The 16,158-nt window shown below is 36.0% G+C and overlaps 1 protein-coding gene and 1 long non-coding RNA gene across 2 annotated transcripts; one reads left to right on the top strand and one right to left on the bottom strand.

Moving 5' to 3' along the window:
* Positions 1-2,276: 2,276 nt before the first annotated feature.
* Positions 2,277-8,138, bottom strand: LOC110878671 (MLO-like protein 8). The gene is made up of 15 exons (XM_022127017.2): positions 7,931-8,138; positions 7,267-7,324; positions 6,958-7,169; positions 6,479-6,595; positions 6,288-6,348; positions 6,108-6,196; positions 5,962-6,036; positions 5,303-5,391; positions 5,159-5,208; positions 4,967-5,007; positions 3,479-3,652; positions 3,354-3,389; positions 3,195-3,262; positions 3,060-3,120; positions 2,277-2,945 (listed from the first exon to the last, which is right to left on the bottom strand). Exons 1-15 carry the CDS (start codon positions 8,057-8,059, stop codon positions 2,607-2,609), a joined length of 1,599 nt encoding a protein of 532 aa, XP_021982709.1. The 5' UTR covers positions 8,060-8,138; the 3' UTR covers positions 2,277-2,606.
* Positions 8,139-14,795: 6,657 nt separating this feature from the next.
* Positions 14,796-15,872, top strand: LOC110874667. Its single transcript, XR_002556122.2, has 3 exons — positions 14,796-14,916; positions 15,335-15,400; positions 15,588-15,872. It is a non-coding gene; the product is annotated as an uncharacterized LOC110874667 (long non-coding RNA).
* The last annotated feature ends 286 nt before the right edge of the window (positions 15,873-16,158 follow it).

Here is a 16,158-nt window from a genome sequence, read left to right as displayed (position 1 = left end):
CAACTGAATAATATGACCCGTATAAAGAGCAAAACACCATAGATGATAAGCAAACTTGAATCATCAATAAAGCACAGGACTAAGACACCAGATCTAAAAAAACCTCATTAGACAAATCAAGGCTTTTAAACTCATATAACCTTTTTTTTTATAGACATTAAAAAAACAAAGTTCCATTCAACAATTTTAATAGACATATAGGAACTGATTTAAAAAAAAAACCTTTTTTCATAAACCTCATAACCTTGGGAAAAAACACATACAACCATATACCAAACAAACATTTTGATTGATCTCAACAAAAAACATTGAGCAAGCAAACAATAAGAATTTTTACCTAACAAGTAACAATAAACACTAGAATACCCTAACATGGAGAAAGAACTATACTAAAGTTTTTATGGAATTACCGAAAAAATAGTACTTTAAATAAACAACAAAAAACAGATAAACAGACACTATACAAACAGGAGAGCACAAGTTATCAGACAGATAACTAACCACAAATGAAACCATCAAACAAGATGCAAAACCCAAAGGCGAAGCTGAGTCAGGGACCAGATTCCAGGTTCGTCACTCAATGGTGCCTGGACAAGCCTTTACTCAGGAGCCACAACTAACCCTAACTGATGTAATACACAAATAAGAGAAGAAGCATAGATAACAACAAAAAACAACAAACCAACAAGAACGAAGAACAAAATCAAGCACAGAACAGACAAAACAAGGTAATAATAACCAACATAACAAGACCAAATAATGCACAAATAGCAAGTAGACTCGATCAAATGCCGGCCCGACTAGTCCGGTAAACAGGGAATGCCTAGACTCAAAACAAACATGATACAAAAAACAAAGAAAATTAGAGACAAGAACGATCTTACAATGGGTGCACAAGCTCCAAGAAACATCAGATCAGTAGTTTTCAAGAACTACTAGACCTGATATACAAAATTCCCAAATAATCCAACCGGTTGGTTTGCCCTAAAACCTTCAAGGGTTTTTTAGGCCAACACAGTTTGAAAACTCCACCAGAAGATGAGAAATCTCCCACACGAACCAGAAAACCCTAAGTTAGGGTTTCAGCTACACAAATCGGAATTATACGCCCAAGATCTGAGGAGATCTAAACCATCAACATAACAAATCGCAAACCCTCGAACTTCAGGAGCGATCCTAAACACAAATCAACAAGCAAATCAGAATTAACAGCGGAAACAATAGATCAGGAGCAGATTTCTGCTCTGATACCATGTCAAAACGGTATGAAGGATGCACATCTCAATCACAGGAAAAATAAATAACACAAAGGAAGCGACAAAACATGACGTAAAACTCTTATTAGTTACCCAAACCGAAAAACATCCCCCGAACCCTAGATTTCACCAAATGTGAAATCAACAAACATACAACCAACAATCATCTGATACAAACAATCAGATGTTCGGAAATGGTGACCACAACCAATCACCAGATCTATCAAAGATCTACAACAGAAACTACAATACAAAGGATACAAATATTGAACAGGGATGAAAGAACTAATCTCCCGAAAGACTTGTAGAAACTCCGATATACAGCAAACGAATTTGGGGAAGACCATAAATAATACCGAACCACACTAGTTTCCAAAGAAACAGAACTCTTTTGAACACATTGAGGGAGAGTGAAATATTGGAACGACTCTTCTTCAAACAGACTTCATCAAATCTTTTTCAGACTGTATGATCTTCAACAGGAACAAGAGAGAGACTTATAGAATGCGTAAAATGAACAAGAGCCACACAATCTGAAACCCTAGCTGCCAAAAGAAAGCTTTTATACCCTGCAAATTTAAAGTTTCACTTTACACCCACAAGAATCCGCACAACTGATCGGACCCCCTGTGAAGTTACACAATCAACCCTCTCACTTAAACGAAATACAATATCTACCAACATATTGTTATAACAGACCGAACAAACACAAAAGCACCATATTATAACAGGCCCAAATACAACCAGATAGAATATACAAGCCCACAACATAACAGGCCCACTGAGATAAACAGCCCAACAAACAAGTCCCGTAATGTTGAACCACAAATCCATTTGACATGTTTGTGTTTTAAGCATTATATTTTAACAATTTGGTTGTGCCTAAATGTCTAAATTGCTTTGGGTTTTGAAATTGGGCCATTCCTCACTTTCATTATTGTAAAGTAAAAAAGATTTAGTGTGCTGTAGAAGTAGAATGGGGATAAAACAAAATGAAAATAATGTTCGCACCCCACATGATGATACAAAAAAAAACATTTATAAGCAACATCTCGCCGCAATGTGCGGGTTAACGTCAACTCGTTATCTACATTAACTGAGTTTTATCAAATTTGTTGTATACACTTCTATACAACATGATACATTTTGACAACTAACAAATGTAAGCAAAACAATTTTTAACTATTCATCTCCTACTAGGAGAGTTTTATGCTTTATATCATCTTTAATGCAGTTTTTAACTATTCCAATGGCGTTGCAGACTTCGCAAATGAAAACTCTTCCTCATGTCTCATGTCTTGTTTCAACTTCTTGTTGAGTTGATACATCTAACTTAGTCTCATGATCGCTTTAATAATCAACCCTCGGGTCAATCAAGTGTGTGGTAGATGATGATTCAGGAGAGAGTGGTTCAGCTTCAAAATCTGATGCATCGGTGTCCTCATAGGTGATAGAGCGTGTGGAGTGGCCGGTTGTCTTGAAACGGTGCAGTGTAGCCGTAGTTGTAGTTGTTGGGTAGATAGGCGATGCCATTGAATGAACCGGGCTAGCAGTAAGGCTACTCGCTAATGATCGCGCCAGGGACTTTCCACCTTTGCCTCCGTGCTTCCTCTTCACAATCATTCGCCAGTTCTTCAGGGCTCGAGCAGTTTGTTCGTCAAATATGGATTTCTTCATGGTCGACCCCATCTACACATGCAGTTATGCAACACATCAAGATAACACATGTTTAGTATATTTATATCGTATTCAAATACAAATAAAAAGAGGGCAAATCCGGAAGGTGGGTAGAAGCATTCGAACCTGTGATAGAAGCGCGTATAGTGGAAGCGTTATATAGCTACACAATATTAAAACTCCAACCCTGCATTAAACACAAACATAAATCGGTCTATGAGCAAACAGTCAAAGCTCGTCCTCGGTAATGCAGTCACTTACCCAATAACAAGTTTTAGAATCACAAGTTTCATATTGTCATGGAAGCAAGAATTGATCTTATATTCATACTGCACAAGCATAAGAACAGCCTCATGTTATCTACGGTTCAAAGAATTTGAGTATATACATAAATATAGCAATATAAAGCAGTTTTGTTACCCAAATCCAAAGGAAGTAAGTTATCTGGAAAGCATTCTGTGAGCACAAACAATCCAGTAAAACAGTTAAGTGACATGAGAATAATAGAAATATGTGATCAAATCCGTGAGGATTTCGTTAAGCACCTGAAACAAAACAAAATGTATGAGATGAAGCATTAGGCTTGGCTTCGAGAACCAAAAGTATTTATCCGAGGCTTGCACAAGAGGAATCCCTTGGACGACTGCGTGTCTTTCCGTGATTTTAAGAGCCATTTTTGTCAAGATGGCTTGAAGCTTTGTTCCAACAGCTAAGATAATCTGTGCAATAAGACACATCACAAGCTTTGTAATCAATATTTAATAGAACGCCAAATATCTGAATGTATCACCTAATAGTAACCAAGTTTCTTCGGTGTCTCACCAAAGTCACACAAACTTTTTTGCAAGTATAAAAACCACTCAAGTTTCAATATTGTTCCATTGTTGTGAAAGTTTATATAAATGTCACATTAAGTGACATAAATAGAAGTTATATGAAACTTGGTTACTATTTTGTGATTGTTGAAGGCATTCATGAAAAATAAAGGTCACTAAATAGTAACCAAGTTTCATAATCGTTTGATTTGGGTCATTCAATTATTACTATATATTAATATTATTATTACTATATATTACTATATATTAATATTACTATTACTATATATTACTATATATATATTACTATTAGAAATGAAATAAATAGTGATTTAAAATTTATAATAATATATAGTTTTTTTTATACTTTTATTTTTAATATTATAATAATAGTTATTTTCTTTCCTTTTTAACTTTAATCCTTTTTTTAATATTAGGGGTTGGGATAAGCTTGGTGTCAACCGGTATCGAACCAATATCCGTATCAAAATACCGGGACGGCCTTGTTCGGTATCAGTACATGAAGGTAATAACCGGCACTAATACAGAAAACGCCAAAAGTTGGTGCCGAATTGATATTGGAAATATTTTGATTCAGGAAATTCAGTGCTGCTACCCAATACCATTTGCTCATCCCTAAACATGGTTGCCGTACGAACAACGGTATCGTACAACTTTTTTTTGTTGATTTTCTTCAACTTTTAATTTTTTCTTTTTTTAGTTTCAGGGGTAGGGATGAGCTCGGTGCCAACCGATACAGAATCGGTACTGATACCGAAAATACCGGTTACGCTACCGGTATATGAAGGTAAAAAACGGTAGTGAACCGGTACCCAGAACAATTTGCTCATCTCTGACCACGGGTTTATACGAACAACATCGTTACCATACAACTTTTTTGGTTGATTTTATTTTGGTTATCTTTTAGTGTTTTTTTTCTACATTTTCTTTTTATTCATGTCAGCAGTTACACTCGCAACACGCTCGTAGTGATTTCAAAACACATGTAAACACAGACTAAATAACAAAAGAAATTCGCCGCAACGCGGCGAACTTATTTAAACCTAGTTTAAAGGAATATAAAACTTTTCACAACAACGGAACAATATTGAAACTTGAGTAGTTTTTATGGTTATAAAACGTACAGTGAGTTTCCGGACTATATGAACCTCGGTTACTATTTCATGATTTTATCTAAAAAATAAATACGGCACTTACAACTAATGGGATTATCGACGCCCAGAACAATGCCTGCCAGCCTGCATGAGAATATGGTTTTAAAGAGTTTGTATATGTGCCGTTCTAAACAAAAGATTTTGTGTATGTTGAAAAAGAATTTATGGTGAAAAAAAAAACCCTTTACAGATCAAAAGTAACAGAATTCATATGAGTCATATGATATGTACAAACCATTAACATTTAGGAGCAAGAAGATCACAAATGATGCCCACAGTACGGGACTGAAAATTTCAGAATTATGAAAAGTTATGGTGAATATAGACAGGATAATTTGATGAAAATGTCGGGTACTAACAAGCGTGACATTGATTGTACCTGACTCCCACAACAACCTGGAAATCATCCTCTAGTGACCGTTTGATGTACTTTTGAAAGTTGAATTTAGTTCCTCGAGCTAAATGAAGCTGAAAGATAGAACAATAATAGTACTAAATGGGCCGTGTTCATCAGGGGTTGGTGGGCCAAACCCGAAAATTATGTTAGACACATGAACCGAACACGACAAACGTTTTTACAGATTGACACCAAAGTGACCCGTTTCATCCAAAACCTTCTATTTATTTATTTATTTATTTATTTATTTTTTTTTTTGCATATTAATACTCTAAAAGTTACAATTTACAACAAAAATACAAATGCATATACAATAACTACGTTTAAACTATAAAACCTAACGCTTATATCTCTATAACTTTTAAATTTTGGTATAGAATACATTGTTTGTCTAAATTATGACATAAAACGTATATTTCTTTTAAATATAAAAATAAAAAAGGTTAAACAAGTCAACCAACAAACCTGCCCCATTAGCTAAACGTGTGCGTGGGTTTGACCCCGAACCCGTTTAGACTAAACTCCAACCCGTAAATTTCGTGTTAGGTTCGTGTCATGCGAAAGGTTTACACCCATAAACAATTCATCATGACTGTAGGAAATAAATAAGTTTATAAAATATTGGTAAAAAGAGGTCTCACATTTATGAATCCGTTTCGCAAGGTCATATAATCAGACTTGCTAACGGACCTGAAAAACTGACGGAAGAAGCATCCCTACATGACAGAAGCTTGCATTACAACCTGTTATGAACCATCAACATCTGATAAAGTTCTTGACAACTTACAATGTAAAAGAATATTGGGATTCGAGTCCAAAATCTGGTGTGTGCTCTCACGAACGATGTCTCATGAGTGAGCCTGAATCGTGAAGGATCTGTTTTTTTCCATGCATTGTTTAGAGTTGGTGAGTAAAATAGCAACAATGATATCTTTGTAATTAAAATGTAAAGTGAAAATTAAATTACCATTGGAAAACTCATAGTTATGAGATGATGTCTCCTCCTCCCACTGCTTCCAGCCACGGGTCTGCAAAGCAAAACTGGCAACGGTTACTTATGAACGGGTCAATATGACTTACCATTTATATCAAACAGGTTCAACACTCATTGCATAAAGTCTTAAAACAAGTCACAAAATGGTAGTAAATGCAGTGTACCTTTAATCTCCCAAGAGCCATTGTAGCAGCACTGTACGCAACGTGTAAGACCGCTAGAAAGAATATGAGTATGTGCAATTGATGAAGCCCATCCACAGTTATAATTGGTACTTTCCCCTATCGAAAAACGGAGCAATAAGCTCAATATAACAGTAGCTCACCTATTCATACTAGAGGTGACACGACACACCAAAATAATGAGGTTTTTGGATGTCATATCTATGTATTTGGGTTGACCTATTTAGCCCGTTTAATTAAACAAGTCACCTGCCAACCCGTTTACGACTTGTTTAACCCGTTTGCCACAATCCACCAACCCATTTGACTCATTTAGATAAATAGGTTACATGGGTCATGTTAAAAATAACATGATTTTATTGTTACGGGTTAGGTTGATATGATATCTATGACATAAATATATGCACGGGCCGTGTTCAATTCATACACATTGTTTAAAACGGAATGACTAACTAATTAACCTCCTTGCAGCTAGATGTAGCGGCACCAGCTAACAATCTACCGTGCTCGTACCATAGAAGCAACCGACGGGCTCCTTTTCCTTCTTTTTCAGCTTTATCTTTCAAAGCACATGGCAACATTGTATTTGCAACATCAACTGGGATGCATATTTCCGCAATGTAATACTGACTAAAAGTCAATATCAGTGAGATAAATCCAAGAACCATCAACTCTACACATGACCAACCATCAGTGGTTAGAAATCAAACTATTTTTATAGAAGAAAATGGGAATTAATTGATGTTTAAAAGAGAGAATGTGTTATTAACCAGCTTTGACCTTCTCCAGAGCATTAAACAAAGCTTTCTTGTGCTTATCTGTAAAAATCTGGTTATAAATTTCATTATTTTAGTAACCTTAAAACAAGCTAAGGTTAAACTACAATATTTTGGAGTTCTTGAAAAAGTATAAAAAACAAATGAATCTTTATAAAATATAGCAAATTTGATTATGTCAGTGACCTCAATATAAAATAGAGATTAAAGTACAAAACTGAGGAGTTTCTTGAAGAATTTTTTAAAAATACAAAAAATACAGAGTCTTTATCAAAACATAACAGTTTTCGTTATATTAATTAACCTCAAAATCAGTTAAACATTGAAGTGCAAAATTGAGGAGTTCTTGAACATTTTAAAAAAATGAATCTTTATAAAAATATAGCAGATCTTATTATATCACAAACTCGTAATAAGTTAAAGATTCAAGTACATACACACACAAAAAAAAAAAAAAAAAAAAAAAAAAAAAGAGTTCTTGAATTAACAAAAAAAAAAAAAACATAACCTTTATCAAAATATAGAATATTTCATCATAGCAGTAACCTCAAAATAAGCTAAAGACTGAATTACCAACTTGAGGAATTCTTGTATAATCTAAAAAAAAAAACTGAATCTTTATCAAAGTATAACATAGGAATACATATATACACATTACCTTTCCAATTTTATGAAGAACTTTCTCTAAAGCTATGGAGATGATAATGATGATTGCACAGACACCAGCAACAGCCCATGTTGGTGTTTGATCAAGCTTCCTTTCACTTGAATAATCCCCTCCTGCCATTTTAAGGTTCTTGTGACATTAACAACAATGTTGGAGAGATAAGTTCTTGTGTTGACTCTGATGTCTGCTAAGGTCGGACACAGGACAAGTAAGTGGAAGGTGGCTTGATCTTATTTGCACACACTTCATATAGAGCTAAACATCGGACCCATGCATTAATTGCTGCAATTTGTAATTAATTATTATTGCAATTTGGATTTTTTAAAGATATTAACAAAAATGTTACTGTATAGATTCCACAACCTTTAAAGATATTAACAAAAACGTTACTGTATAGATTCCACAACCTAAGAAGAGTTATTAGTAAAGTACTAAAAATAATATATTTTTGTCACCTAATAAATTAATTGAGTGATTTGCGGATTTGAGAACATGGCTTAAGTTTTAGGCGTATTAAAGTTATTTTTTATCGTTAAATGCGAACTTGGGAAGATTAACCTAGTGGTGGTTTTTAGTCAACCCGGTGAAGGGGAAAAGCCGGTTTTCTATATGACAAATCCACCACCTGAAGCCTTACAACTAGAAAAGTCAAAGGCCGATGGTTTTCTATATGTAAAACTCATCACTTAAAAGCCCACCATGGTAAAACTCGCTTAGAATCGGATTCAATGTTTTAAAACTCGGTTACTGGTGCCAGATGTAAATGCGGTACAAAACACCCCATAAATAGGGCAAACAACATCGACTTTGTACCACTGGTAAGATCCGGCATACTGGTTTGAATCGTTATACCAGTATCGGCCTAAGTTAGTTTTAGGGTTTGGATTATTACTTTTTATTGGCCCGTCTCCATGTTTACTACATGGCTTTAACCTAGCGAGTAGCGACTTTCAGTATTTCATCTCCATCGATCAAAACCTGCTTCATCACTCTATCGTTCGTGACTTGTTCCAGACATCCATCACTCCATCATTCACTCGACTTCCATCTTCATCCACCAATTTCGTTCCAGACTTCCATCTTCATCGTTTGTTCATAGCTTATCACTCCAGTTCGCGATTGGTGAGTCATTTTAATTTTTGTTTTCTTTAAATTTTTGTTGTCGTTGACATACGATGTGTGTATATAATATATAGTCTTAGTGAGTCTACATGTATACATGATGTATCATGTATGTGTATGCTAGTAGTTAGTGTATATAAATCCGTATGTATGTGGGTAATTTTTGAAATTATAGAGTTAATTGGTTAACCCAGTTGAACCATCAGGTACAACTCGGTTCAATCGGTTGAACCATTCTTTAGCCCAATCCAATGTGATTTAAAAACCGATTTTTAAAACATGGATCGGATTCGAACTTGAGACCTATAGCATCAAACCTAAATCTCCACTTTCCCTCAAATGTCATGAGCTATAGCTAATTGGTGGATTTGTGTCTTTTATTGTTACTAAACTATCATTTTCCTATTTAAGTTAAACTTGACTTTTGAAAATAACACATTTTAGGTCATACAATGTAACAAAATCATTAATTACAAAGTTTAGATTAAAATGCAATTTGCATCTTTAAGTTAGCACCGAGGACGCAATATGTAGCGCTTTTACATGACTTGGGGACGTAACAAGCAAAAATTTGAAAATGGGGACGCGAGCTGACATCTGGCTCTTTCTTCAGGGACGCAAATTGCAGTTTACTCTACTATTAATTTAAAATTCATACATCACTCATTGGAATCACCATTGATATCATCGTCATCTCCATCAACAACATCAGTCACTGCTCGTTGGAAGCCCTAGGTCGCCGGAACTCACAACCACCGCCACATCCCTGTCGGAAGCCTTGGGTCACCGGAACTCATTTCAGTCGTTGAAGGAGGTGGCCGGCCAAACCATCATCGTTATAGGAGGTGGTTGGGCGGAGGAAATTATAAACCCACCACCATCATCAACATCATCTTCCTTATTATCTCCTTCTCTAACCCACTCATCATCCGTACCTTTCCCTTCTTCAACCTCCATAGGAGAAATCACATCAATTTGACACTGATCCGTACAAGAAGTAGGGTTCATCCAAAAATTCCATGCAATTTGCGTAATCTACTCAATCACCTTATTAGTATATCTTATTAACATATATGGAGTGTGGCACGCCTATATTTTATCAAAATATCCCACCTACGACCATTCTAGACCTTATTAACATTTCAGAGTCACGTGTTTGCGAGTGTGTACGGATTTTTATTATATTTTTAGTATCTTGTACTCTTTTATCAAGTTTTAAATTTATAAAACACGATATAAAACTATCACTCTCTGCAACACGCTAGGGCAAGTGCACCCATCGTTGGCGTAGTATAGTGATGGTAAGATACTGAGGTCGTCCAAGGACACAAAACTTTTAATACCGGAATATTATCGACGTCTAATCTAACTATTTTTTAGAGAAGATTTTTTTTAAATAAATAAAATATAAAGAAACTAAATAAAAAAAAAGAACAGATAGACAAGAGAAAACCACTTGGATCCAACTCGTCATTTATGTATCCTTTGATGATTTCCGTGCTTTGGGTTTTTTAAGAGATTATTTTAGTTATAGTGGCATGTCCCTATTTTGGAGGCAACGCTACCCTCAGCCATATTAGTCCGAGTAAGCATGGATACAGTCTCACAAGGTCGGATTATTGAAAGATAATTAAGTAAATTATTAACGCAAAATGTGGCACGTCCCTCTTTTGGAGGCAATGCTACCCTCGGCCATATTGGTCTGAGTCAGCAGGGATACACTCTCGCAAGGCCGGTTTAAAGTTTTAATAGTAGTTTATTTATAAGGGATTCAATTCGTTCTTACTTCCCCCGATTTGATGCTATCTGCCTCAAAGGAATTCCTAATAAGCTTGAATCAAGTCCTCACAGGATCTATACAATGAACGAGGCAAGAACTTTACCCAAACCACTCTTCTAAACCCCTTCTAGGTAGTTAACGTGCTTTATGTAGTCCGTAAAGACAAGAATGAGTGAATCAACAAAACATGAAGAGATCATTGAATAAAGTTCACTTTCAATATAAAAAACTAGTTATTAAAGTCATTATACATACCTAAATAAAAAGTTACCAAAGCATGGAAATCAAAAGTAATACATAAATAACTTGTCTTCACCAAGTGATGTAAGAGATGAGTCAAGCATGGCCTTTGTTTAAAAAACTCTTACTATCAATCTTGGATCCCGAGACTACTACAGACACTCTAAGGATGGTTGATGAATGAATGTGGTGGATGATGGAAGTAGTGGTGGCAGATGTGAGAGAAGTGGTTTGCCAAGGTATGAGTTACAAGTAAGCCAAGCACCTCCTTTTATAGCTGAAAACAGTGAATTTACACGGCCCTGTGTCCTTCTCCTTCTATGTCTTCATTTAATGTTGTTGTCAGCTCATCTACACACACGGCCTCGTGTGTCAACGGCACGGCTCCGTGGCCCTTGTACTTGCTGTACGAATCCAGATTTGCAAATCTGAGAGTTGACCACGACCCGTGTCTAGAAGACACGGCCCTGTGTCCTTTGTCGTCTTCTGTTTGACTTTATCTTTAGAGAATCTTGAGTGGGGCATGGCCCCATGCCCGGAAGGGACGTGTCACACCCCAACCGATGGCGGAATCATCGGGGCGTGGCACTAGGCGAACTAGATTGCTCAAGAGAATCCATAACAGCTATTCATTACCAATATTTTTAAAGGTTCATTGTCCCATACCAACGAACAAATATTCAACAAATAGTTATTACAGATAGCGAGTTCTCAAAAACAAACAAGTCCGACAACCTAGATTTTTATTGCGGTGGGTTTCTAGACTTCCTAACTTGTTTGCAGCATAGCATAACATCCGATCAACCTGTCACATACGTTAAAATAAAAGTCAATACATAAAGTAAAGGTGAGTACACAAGTTTGCATATATAATAGTAATAAAAGCGTTCACGCATAACCAGCATGTAACACGTAACGGGCGAAACATGTAACTACCAACAATGATACCACCTAACCACGAGACTGCGATGTAGAGTATGCGCGACATATGTTCACTGAAGTGAACACTTGAAGTAAAGTAATGTGATCCCTAGCAACCCCTGTCACACAGGTGCTGAGTCCAAACTATAGTACTATCGTTGCTAGAGGCGGTCTAGTGTAACACTGTATAAGCATAGTAACAAGCATTCAACAAATCACGTATAGCATGCGGGAGCGGTTAGCGTTCATAAAGAGTTTGCGTTGTGTGTCATGTTTTGATAGAGAACGTATGTAACACCCAAAAGTGCACTAAACGAAAATGGGTTTGAGTATACTCACATAACATGTATTAGTCAAGAAACACGATCCTCAGTGGATTGAAGGGAGCGCCGGGACAGCCTGCGTACGGGAACAAAAGCATAAGTCCTCCAAAGTGTTGAAACGGTCGGAAATCGAAGTGTTGGTGGGAGAACAGAAGCTTCATACGAAGTTGTTGCCTTCGTAACTCGTGCTACTTCCGTTGTCCAAAATCGAGTGTCTTCGCGTCATCTTCGAAAAACTGAGTGCTCATCCCTCCAACCTTAAGCTATTGATTAAGCTTAGAGTCAGAGAGGTCTTTGATTATGTCACGATTGGAAATTGGGCTGTGTTGTGTAAAACCAGAGCCTTCGTACGAAGGCAGCGCCTTCGTATGAGGCCATGTCCCTTCTTACGAAGGCAGTGCCTTCGTACGAAGCTGGCTTCGCACAGAACAGTCCAGTTTGCAAACGTGGCTGTTTTTGGCATTCGGTGCTGTGTTTTCGCCTGAATCGGATATGTTTCCAAGTCCAATTCGAGACGGTTTCGACATTACCTCGTTCCACTATTCAGTGAATGAAATATATGTCGTTTTTGGTCCAGTTTGGTGTAGAAATCAAGTCTAAAAGAGTTTTAAAGAGTATTCACCCAGATTCAACACTTGGTGAGTGTGAAATCAACTTATTTCTAACTTGGGAAGCCGTAGCTAGTCCCAATACACCCGATTAAGTGTGGATTAGAGGTGAAATAAGAAGGTTTTGATAAAAAGATGGAAATTTGCTTGGATAGGACTGGGTTTTGATGATTAGAAGAAGGGTTTTTGTGAAAAGCAGGAATTTATAAAGAAAAGAAAAGTTTAAGTGAAAAGTTGTATTTTTGTAGAGGAAAACAGAAGAGTTTAGATGAAAAAGAAGTGATTCTTATGAAAATTGAATTGGAAAACGTTGTATAATTGAAGAAAACAGTTAAATCTTACTTGAAAATGGTCGGACAACAATTCGGCAGAGTTTGGGATCAAAATCAGCAAGTGAGAATGAATGAGGAGGGGCTTGGGTATTTATAGAGTTGGTGGGTTCGCACAAGGGCCTTGGTTCGAACAGGCCGCCTTCGTACGAAGGCAGTGCCTTCATACGAAGCTGCCTAGCTACGAACAAAGGTGTTGTTTTGTGCAACCTTTTCCTCGTTTCGCGTGTTGGATGTTCATTTAATGTGTTTTGTTGCGTTAGATAGTTTTGGTACCTTAAGTATTTTAGTATAGCACTAAGTTTCAAGTTGCATTGCGTTTTAGAGCGATAAATCGAGTTGTGCGAATAGCATTGAGTTTGCGTTGCAATAGCGTTTTCGAGTAGCAATAAACATAATAAGCACACACACAAGTAAGCACATAATAACACACTGCATAACATTACTACTACTGATAACAGTGTTTGCGATTGTAAAGCGTGTTAGTCATGATAAGCGTATCCGGAGGCGTATGATAACCATACAAACACACTCGGCAATTTAAATAGTATAATTCTCTGTAATTCGTGTTGCGTAAGCGTTTGCGAATAATAAGCGTTTTAACATTTAGCGTGCGTGTTATGAAAATGTATTTAGTTTAACATAACCTATTATTTATATCGAATCCCGGGATTCAAGTCAGTTACAAAACAAAGCGAAAACAAACAGGCAACGATCCGAAAAGTCGGGTTGTTACAGGACGGCGTCGTGCTTGGGTTCTGGTTTGTTGTTTTTGTCTTTGGGGTGAAGCTTGGAGGGTCGGTATAGCGTATCAACTTCCCTTCTTCTGTACTTATACTGGTTTTCGCCGTTAATTTGTTCCTTTTGTTCGTTTAGGCTCTTTTAATCCTGAAAATCAAAAGTAAATAAAGAAACGCACTTTTTCCAACATTAGTACTAAAAGGGTTGTTTTTATACCTTATTTGATACAATTTATATGTTGTATTTTGCGCATATCAAGAGCATGACGGCTAAGAAATTTTATGACAACTTCATACCGCATTAGCTCTCTCTAGTTTCCTGGTTCCAGACCTTTGTAGTTAAATTTATGACGATCAAACGAGGTAGTTAGGGTGGACGGAGCACATCCCGTACCACCCGTCTTGATATTGTGAAATAGTGTTCTCGCCTTCCGCATCCTCTCATCTCATAATTCTTTGTGTCCAGATCAGTTCAAGAGAATACTTATGTTATTACTTCCTTCCAGGATGGTGGTGTCCTTACCACATGTAACATCCTAAAAATACTAGAGTTATATACATGTATATATATATACACGCTTGTACGTATACGTATTTGATAAATATTCCAAGTTTGATAATCAGGAATAATTAACCAAGTTAGTTTCATGTAAATGGGTAATAGAATACTGAGTTGTAATCTTTTATAACTAAAACCAAACATGAGGGACTAAATTGGAACAAGGGGGAAACTAGTTTATTTAAAGAAAAATAAAACATAACACACACACACATGTGTGTGTCCGCGTCGATCAGAGAAGAAGAAAAGGGGGCAAACCCCTCATTGATATAGATCACCAATTTGAAGGGCAATTCGAGCCTTAAATCAGTGCATAAACGCATATAAACGGTCACCTAAACTAGGGGATCGAAAGGTATGTCAAAAATCTTAGTTTGGTGATATTATAAATGTAGGTAGATTCCATGGATTTTAATCCATGTATGAATTTCAAAAATTGAGGTAAGATAAGAGATGTATACATGCTTAGGAACAAACCCTGAGTGAAAAATTGTGAATATATTGCTGTGATATGGGTGTTTGAATGAATTACCATACTTGGATAAGTGGGTTTTGGATAAGGAGGTAGAACACATGAATTTTGATGATGAAAATGGTGTATTGGATGTTTGACACATTGAGTATTCATGCCCACAAGGTGTTTGATGTAATGCCTAAATGAACATGAATTGTTAAAAAAAATATGAAAGAATCATGTAATTGAGATTTTGACAAGTTGCATGTCATATATTGTACTATGAGTTCTAAATGATAAATCGGATTGAACTCTATAGGCAATTTGGGTGAAGCATCAAGTGGTCAAGCCAGGATAGACACGCGCTTGAAAGGAAAGCTTTAAGGTACGTGGCTTTATGCTTCGTAGTATTTCGTTAAATTATGTGTTATTGGTGTATGTTGAACGAGGAAGTAATAATAATAACGTTTGGTCGGTCATAAGTGATTCAGTAATAACTCAGATTCAAAAGGTTTGAGTTTTGGACTTAAGTGGCAAAATTGATTCAAAATTGGCAGTTTACTCAATGTTAGGAAACTTTTTGTAATCATTGAAGAAAAATATGATCTATCTGATCGTGTGCTGAAGATAAAGTCAAAAAAATCAAAGAGAAGGAAGATACAAGATAAATAGGACAAAAGCAGAAGTGAAGACACATCTTCAACATATATCAGAATTTGATCACAATTGAAGGAAGACGGTCAGAGAAGACCAATCTGATAAGTCTGATGATAAATCTGGTGTTTATCATCAAAATCTGATAACTTGGTAAGCTATAAAATATACCAAATTTCATAATATTGGAACACATAGCGAACTTCGAGTGGTTTTTCCTTTACATAAAAAGTTTGATCGGCTTAAATAAATATTTAACAAACTTGGTTACACGTAGATCACAATTTTACGTTCAATTATATCATGTTTTCAAATAGATCGAAGTAAAGTTGTTTCGCACAAGTTTTAGTGAAGCTTAAAAGATTTTTAAAGTTTTATTTTAATGATTCACTTGTTAAAATTATTTATATCAAAATTATTTTCAAGTATGTATCAAATGTCATAATTTATATCTTTTAAATTGTATTCCTATAACTTTTCCAACATAGG

The sequence above is a fragment of the Helianthus annuus genome, chromosome 9, assembly GCF_002127325.2.
Source record: "Helianthus annuus cultivar XRQ/B chromosome 9, HanXRQr2.0-SUNRISE, whole genome shotgun sequence".
NCBI lineage: Eukaryota > Viridiplantae > Streptophyta > Magnoliopsida > Asterales > Asteraceae > Helianthus > Helianthus annuus.
This window is presented reverse-complemented; position numbering and strand designations above follow the sequence as displayed.

Coding starts and splice junctions, on each gene's coding strand:
- LOC110878671 (XM_022127017.2), bottom strand. CDS start 8,059: ATGGCAGGAGGGGATTATTCAAGTGAAAGGAAGCTTGATCAAACACCA. Junction 6,197..6,287: donor TAACTATGAGTTTTCCAATG/GTAATTTAATTT, acceptor GGAAAAAAACAG/ATCCTTCACGATTCAGGCTC. Junction 6,037..6,107: donor TCCCAATATTCTTTTACATT/GTAAGTTGTCAA, acceptor TCTGTCATGTAG/GGATGCTTCTTCCGTCAGTT.